Raw genomic sequence first — 8,000 nt, 5'->3', positions numbered from 1 at the left:
GAGCCTCCAGATTTCAAAATTCTCTGGGGAGGCATGCCTCCAGACCCACCTAGCGGCTCGCGCCTTCGGCGCTCAAAACTTGCCTCGTCTTGTTCCGAAGTCTGGCCAAGGCCCTGAGAATAGAATGATTCTCAAGAAGTCGAGTCAGAAACACGAACCACATGACCCTGAGACCAAACTACCAGCCATTTTCTTATCTCTTTCACGAGAACTAATTTATTTATCGTTAAATATGACAGTATAACCTACCTTAACAATTATTACTCAAAACGGTAAACAAACATGTCACCGTCAATTTCACTGCCGGATCCTTTGCGGCATTCTGAGGATTCCCCGTAAACGTCGTACTTGTTTTTGCCACTCTTATCTGCCCAGCAATTTTTGTCGTCAACACCAAATACCTTGTAGCCAGAATCCTCAGCCTTCTTTGTGCACGCTTCAAGGATGTTTTCTTTTCCTTGATAGTTTTCAACAGTGTCATCGAATGAGTCTGGTAAAGCTAGTATAGGTCCTTTGTTGATGTAACAGCCCTTTTTGTTCCATTCGCCTTTGTGAAAGACAAGAGACGAATTAGCCGATCTACGTTACAAAATACTTTAATACATCAACAATATACTTATCCTTTGAAATGAATAAAGGATAAAGGAATAAAGTTTTTAAAGAAACCATGATACTGCGTCGGTGGGAGGGTAATTTAGTATTGTCATTTAATAATGAGTTGATAACGTAAATTGGCCACCATAAACAGTTTCAAAACTGATGTCCCGAGCGTTAACCCTTCGCCATTCGCTCTGACGAAGGGCTAACGCTCGGGACGCCAGCTTTGAAACTCTTTACGGTGGTCAATTTACGTTATTAACTCAGTTAATAATACTGAATTACTTATCCTTAAGTCTTTTGTAAGTAACCGTTTCAAACGTTTTACGATTTCGAGGCTATGACGTTATCGCATTAATAACTCACTATAAATCTATCACAGGAACAGGAAAGGAAAAAGTAAACATTTTTATTGAGTATAAAATGCGCAATGAAAATATCGCACCAACACATATTATTAAAATATCTCGAAAAAATAGTTCATGAATAAATGTCAAAAGCTTGATTTTGTTGCTGTAACGCCGTATACAGGAAAAATAAGTCATTCAAAATGGTAACAGAATGGATTGTCAACCATTACTTCATACTTAAAGTGGTCAATACTAAGTTCACTTGCCATTCAGTATTAAATAGAGTGATTCGCACACTCAAGGCCAGAAAGACTGCAAAGCGCACTTGTTATGACGGACTGAGAAGAGATTTTAATTTACTTCATTTCCAGCTTTGCTTTTGGTAATCACGGAAATGATTCCTCAAGGAAACCATTGTACTTTTAATTTGAAAACGTGTTCTATACCTGATATAATCTTTCACTTTTACAAGTTAGTCTCCCGAAAAAAGAAAAGATGAATTGTTATTATATGATTATTATTATTATTATGTTATTATATGATTGGAGAGAGAAAAAAGAATTTCTCACCGCTGGCGTCTTTCTCGTAGACAAACATTGTTCCCGACTCTGACAGACCACCACTTAATGGTACCTTCCTTGCGTCTAGGCATTGGTCTGAGGTTCCATATTTGGTAAATGTGCTTTCTGCCTTTTCACCAGTCCAGCATCTCCTGTCGTCCATACCGAACAAGGTCACACCTTCATTGTCAGCCGCTGACGTGCATGCTGCATAGCGGGCGCTTATGGATGACTTGCTCGCGACTCTTTCAAGGATCTGTCCGAGGGCGCGAACGCTATTCATGAAGCAGCCAACCGGCCTCCATTCAGCTTTTGAAGGAATGAAAAAAATTATTTTGTGACATAAAATGACCCTAAATTAATACTACTTTCCTTGCAAAGAGTTGTGGTCCAATGCAGGTTACCTTTGGCAAACTTCTTTAAGAAAGAGTCAGCGGTTTACACCCTCAGGATGAAGGTAAAAATGGTTGGGGTTAAATATAACAACAATATAGCGTGGACTGCTTAATAATGACTACTAAGTCCACAGCGGTTTCCTAGAAAAAAAATTATGTTGACATTTAATAGTTATTTTGGTGCGTTTATGCAGATTTACAAATAAAGCTGTGCTTAAGATCAGCATAATTTTCAAAAGCGTATTTTCTGTCATTTCGACCGCTGTGCTTACTCAAGCTTAACTTTGAGCCGGGTTGGCGGTTTCCGTCGTTATACTCATAAAAGAAGATGGAGTTATAGTGACTAGAGATGAGATCGCTGAATTCGTTTCTTTCTCAAGCCTCATGACCCACATTGTCAGTGTGTATCTCGGCTTCCGAAACGCGCAGCTTATCTGATCGGGAGAATTGCGACTCCCTGTGTTTCAGGAGCTAGTTGTTAGAAACAGGGTACCCGGGTACCCTGCTGGAGTTTTTCAGGTTCCCTTGACAGTTTGCATCATCTTTTAATACTCCTGACTAGAATGGCAATGAACATTATGCAAACTAGTGTGAGAAGAAAACGAGAAGTGGATAAATGTAAGTCTTGACGGGCAGAAAAATAGTTTTGCACGTGCGTTTTAAAACTTTGTATATTTTCGCACAGTTCTCTCGTAAACAATTACCTTAAATTACCAAATGCTTTGTTGTCTGTGAACGAATACTTCGACAGGAAATTTTGTGTCTCTTCATGACATTAATGGCTCCATTTCAATTTTCGCCGAAAAGGAGATTCGATGCGCCGTTTTGGACGGTAAAAAACAATATGCCACGTGGAAAACTCTTCCGCCGAATGCATGGACATTTTTGAGACGAAGTTTCCATGGCGTCGCCGTCGTGATTGCTGATGGTACTTTGTAAACAGTGAATTTGCGAAAGCCACTGCGTCCCCAACACTGATAATAAAAGGACAAGGTTAAAAATCTCCCATTACTTACGTTCACACTTATTGGTGTTGCATTCTTTGGTCTCTTGTTGGTCTCCTTCACACTTTTTCCCATCACCTTCAGGCTTGGGATTGTTACAGTATCGTTTTCTGATCTGTTCTCCTCCTCCACATGTAACCGGGCACTTACTCCACTCACCAAATTCTCCCCATCCGCCGTCCACTGAAGAAAATGAGAATCGCAACATATTACGTATTAGAACTGATGGAGCGAAAATAATTGACGGTTAATACCATGAAGGGACCAGGCTAGAGAACTGAATACATCATACATATATAAGCTGTTAGGACCGTCACGATTGCTCTTACTAATGATCTCAGGATCTTTTAGACTTATTCTGTCGGGTCTTTAGTTTAACATCGTACTATGTTGTTGATTTCCAGCTGGTGGAAAATGAATAATTGTTGATTTTAGAATGTAAAAGATGCTTGCCCTTCGTCGGGGCTAACGCTCGAAACGTTAGCTTTGAATCTCTTTGCATTATTTTATTGAATCGAATATTCTAAAAAAATTTCTGTGTAATGGCAGCATAATTTGAATTTGCCCAAATTAGGAGGGACGTGATATTTGCTGAAATTATAATTAATATCAAAACGCAGTTAACAATAATGGAAACGATAATGATGATTCCATAAACAGATGTGAAAAAAATCTACAATTAGCATTTTTTGGCCGCACGCGAATAATTGTCATAAAAATTTATCTACTCTTAGACCCTTAGCTCAGTGTTCCCCCGCTCCCCTCCCCCCCAGTAGACTTGCAAAATAAGTTTAAACATTTCCATCTCTTACTTGGCCTATTTACGTTATCAACTCAGTTGATTATACTAAATTACTCAAAAAGTACTCTGTTGTACTCTCCCACCGACGCAGTACCACAGTTTCTTACCCGCTTCATTCGTTTGTCCCTGACAGATAGATGGCCTGTCTTCGTTTTATAAACTCTTCTTTATGTATGCATACCTGGACATTTCTTTAATAGTGGTACACACGGCTTTGTCTCGCTATCTGGTCCAAGACCTGAACAGTCCTTTCCGCCATTTTCTGGTGCTGGGTTATCGCACAACTTGACGCGTGTCCTTATGCCCCTCTCTTTTCCACAAGTTATGGAGCATTCGCCCCAAGACTCCCATGGTCCGTACCCTCCATTCACTGGAAATATTCAATGCAATGATTAAGAAACATCATAATTTTTTCTTTAGATCATTGCTAAACTCTTTCACCACGTTGTAATTTGATTACGGTTTTCATAACCCTGTGAGCCAAAGGCTCTCTCGGCGTTAGGGCCTTAAGAAATCCAATATTATGGTCTATATAGGTTAGGAGTATTCCTTGGTCCACAGCGTTTACATGAGCTAATTAACAACACGCTAGTAATATAAAGTACGTATAGGTGCATGTAGGAAACGGATCCTTTCTTTCAGTCACAATCATGGGAGTGAATTAGACTGCATGGAACGAAAATTTAAGTTGAAGATTAAAAATAATAAATAGCCATTTGAATTAAAGTAAACTGTGTCAACCTGCACATCCATCCTTATTACAATCCTCTTCCTGTGTCTTCGGTCCCAGATCTGAACAATCTTTCCCACCGTATTGTGGTGTTGGATTTGTGCATTCCCGGCTACGACTGCGTGTTCCTCCTCCACATTTGGCAGAACACTCACTCCACTTACTCCAAGTCGTGTAACCTCCGTTGACTTAAAGAAACAACGAATTAATATGGATTAAGTGACTTACAGTGCTTATATATGTACATATGATAGGTGTATAAATGGTAAATATTTTGAAAAAGGTTAAAAATTAGACGATTTTTCATTCTTTGGTGTGTATGAGAATTTATTTTGTTGAATAATGTTTTAATATAGAATTCAATCAGTAGGAACAGAAGTATTTCACCTCTATACACTTCTGACACAAATGAAAACACTTCTCAGTCCTGAAAACGTTTTTAAATATTTTTTAGAAGCTTTTAAAACCCTTTTCGATAAGGCTAACATCAAATATATTTTAATCTTTCATAATTCTGTTCATCAATTCTGCTTTTTAAATATTACCGTTGGTTATTATGTTTCAATTTAATAAAAACTCACCAGGGCAGTCCTGATTATTACATTCTCTACTTGTTTTACTCGGTCCAAGTCCGTCACAATCCTTTCCTCCTGCACTTGGCGGTGGATTGGTGCACGTTCGCTCTCGATATTGCTTTCCGCCTCCACACGTTTTTGTACATTCACCATATGGTTCCCATGCAGAATAACCGCCATTCGCTACAAAAAAATTACAGCTCAAATAGTGCGCTTTAACCTGTCATTGAAAATTGCAAGTTGGCATGTAGTACGTTCATGCAGAAGCCACTTCTCGGAAGGTTCCACATTCAATATTTTACACAGAGCTATTCCGGAGAAAAAAATAAAGTAATGAAACGGATCTCTCTACTGATTATAACGAAAGCAAACCAAACACGTAAAGACCCGTATTAAATGGCTGATCAGGCAATGTTTAATAAATTGTAATAAAATGAGAAAATTACGCGCGTCTGATCGGCTGAAATGTGTGCATTGTTCATGTAGTACGAGTGCAAATTGCAAATAGCGCGCGCGTTGCCAAAATCTCGTTCGTCTTGACTTACTGTGGTGCCTTTTTCATGTAAATTATTTACAATAACCAACAAGATTTCTCGTGAAATTTGGTATAAATAAGCCTTTTTAAATTTTTTAAAGACTACAAATTGCAGTTACCCAACGGGCTCGCGTAGTTTTGCTCTCTTTGTAAAATTTACTCTTGCTTATTAACACCAAATTTGCACTCAAAATCCTGTTTTTATCAATACTAATATTATAAAAGTAGTAATAATAATAATGATATATCAAGTATAAGTGAGAAACACCAACTGGGGCATTCTTCCTCATTGCAATCCTCTGTTTCCAGTGAGAGTCCGACGCAATTCTTTCCTTGGTACTGTGGAACAGGGTTATCACATTTCCTGCTGCGCGCTCTGCTGCCTCCACCACAGGTGGCAGAACAATCGCTCCATTCGAGCCAATTACTAAAACCGCCATCAACTGGGAATGAAATAAGAGGCAGTGTAATTTTATTGAACCACACACAATTCGAATGCAACATATGAATTTCTAATGCCGAAAGAAGCCTTAATTCGGAAGAAAAGAAATTTGGACAACCTGTAAGTGCTATTCATATATAAAAAAAAAATGTCCTAAAAATTCTTGGCAGTGTTAAGTTAAAACCGAGGCCAGTTAGCCTCTATCCGTAGCTCTTGAAAGTAAAAGCGCTCACTTGGACAGTTTTGAGTGTTGCATTCTCTGGTTGAAAAGTCTGGTCCCAGACCGGCGCAATTTTTGCCACCGTGTGCCGGTGGTGGGTTGGTACAAGTGCGCCTTCGAGTTTGTTCACCTCCGCCACATTGTTTACTGCATTCACCGTACGGTCCCCAAGCGGAGTATCCGCCATCTACAGGTTCTTCGCCCAAAAAAAAAACAAAAAAAAAAACCACAGTTAGTTCGCAGTCACCTCAAACTAAGCTGTGATTTGTATTTCGCCAAAAGTGTTTATTTTCTCTATCTTACTTGAAACACAGCCATACAATTCCACTCTCATCGAAGCAACCTGAAACCATTCTTGTGGAAGGATTCGGACATACTGTGCCTTGATTGACTGGATTAAATCGTTGATGACGAGGGTATTCTGGTCTTTATTCCCAAAGTATTCCTGAAATCGTAGTTTAACTCAAGTTAGTTATAATAGATTGGTATAGGACTGTTGTGAATTAAGCAAATCTAAAGAGGGAATCCTACCGATTTGTCGGCCAGATTAATGAAACACTTTCATGTAGTCGTTAAAGCTCTTTACAACTTGTCAAGATACTCGCGTTAATTCAATAATAACTCTTTGTATAATGTCGCCTAAATTATTAGTAATTGGATCTTGGAAGGGATTGACGTTTCACCTGATTCTGAGATGTGAAGTGATGACCGTCCGTGCTGTAAGACACCTTGTATTTGGTGACCCACTGAGCGGCTTCTTGACGACCTTGGCTCCCTACTTTGGTCACCTCCACAATTTTACCAAGATTGATTTGAATCCATGGTTCTTTGTCGCTTCTCCGCGCTGACCACGCCCCTTTTCTTGAACCTCCAGCCATGTGGTAGATTCTCGCATTGTTCGCTCCATGGTTGATGTCCCACTTGTGAAAAGATACATTTGAATTAGACAGGAATGAAGAAATTCATGTTTATCTTCAATTTCTTTTTAAATCAAATTCTAGCTTGACAAAGCCACGATAGCTAACTGTGGACTGGATAGCGTGTAGAAAAGTAAAAAAAAAAAAAAACGGGATAGGGTGGACACTAGATAACCTGTGTATCATCACTTAATGAAATCTTCCTAATATTTTATTCATTCAATGAAGAAACAAGACGAGAGAAACAAACATGGCTGAGGGGAAACATTTATTTTCAACGAGGCAAAACGTAGATACGTAACAGGCAGGCTGAGGCTTAGGTTAAGCCTGTAGCTTTGGACTGATCTACCTCTGATGATGCTGTTATAGCTGAGTCTAGTATGCTTTTGTCCTCCATTCCCAATGGTGAAGAACATCCTACCGAGATATAAATATCATGGTTCCTTCACCTCAATTCGTGGAATCGGTTAAATGCGAACGCTTAGTAATCGTTTACAGCATTCTCATGAGTCTGACTAAATTTGACGTCTTTTGAGACCCAAACTTTCATTGTTTGTTGCTAACGAAGCCATCTCAGTGGTTTCTATTCAGAGTCGTAAAGGCTTTTTCAACTTGAATGATCATAGAAAAGATAGAGCCTGACACATACAGCATACCTGAGGAGATTTCACAACCATACAGCTCCATTCTCATGGAAATATGCCCACTCCAACTCTCAGGATAGAGGCGAACGAAACGTGCTTTGATTGGTTGAATCAACTTATTGACGATAACGGTGTTCCTGTCTGCATTGCCATCATAAACCTGAATCGTGAGGCAATTTTTATTAGAGTAATTCCCTAAATTTTTTTTTCAGTGAAACTAAAGCACTGC

General features: G+C 39.2%; 1 protein-coding gene across 1 annotated transcript in view; it reads right to left on the bottom strand.

The window, feature by feature from the left end:
* Positions 1–260: 260 nt before the first annotated feature.
* The window catches only part of LOC131778916 (uncharacterized), a 34,904-nt gene continuing 27,164 nt past the window's right edge, over positions 261–8,000 (bottom strand). Inside the window, exons 16-24 of the mRNA XM_066171136.1 lie at positions 7,784–7,931; positions 7,477–7,544; positions 6,894–7,130; positions 6,514–6,655; positions 4,450–4,626; positions 3,890–4,078; positions 2,919–3,089; positions 1,517–1,816; positions 261–547 (exon numbers count right to left, since the gene is read on the bottom strand). Coding sequence (XP_066027233.1) covers positions 261–547; positions 1,517–1,816; positions 2,919–3,089; positions 3,890–4,078; positions 4,450–4,626; positions 6,514–6,655; positions 6,894–7,130; positions 7,477–7,544; positions 7,784–7,931 — 1,719 coding nt within the window. The remainder of the gene's footprint in view (positions 548–1,516; positions 1,817–2,918; positions 3,090–3,889; positions 4,079–4,449; positions 4,627–6,513; positions 6,656–6,893; positions 7,131–7,476; positions 7,545–7,783; positions 7,932–8,000) is intronic.

Source organism: Pocillopora verrucosa, chromosome 8 (genome assembly GCF_036669915.1).
Source record: "Pocillopora verrucosa isolate sample1 chromosome 8, ASM3666991v2, whole genome shotgun sequence".
NCBI lineage: Eukaryota > Metazoa > Cnidaria > Anthozoa > Scleractinia > Pocilloporidae > Pocillopora > Pocillopora verrucosa.
Note: the sequence above shows the minus strand (reverse complement) of the source record. Positions and strands in the feature narration are given on the sequence as shown.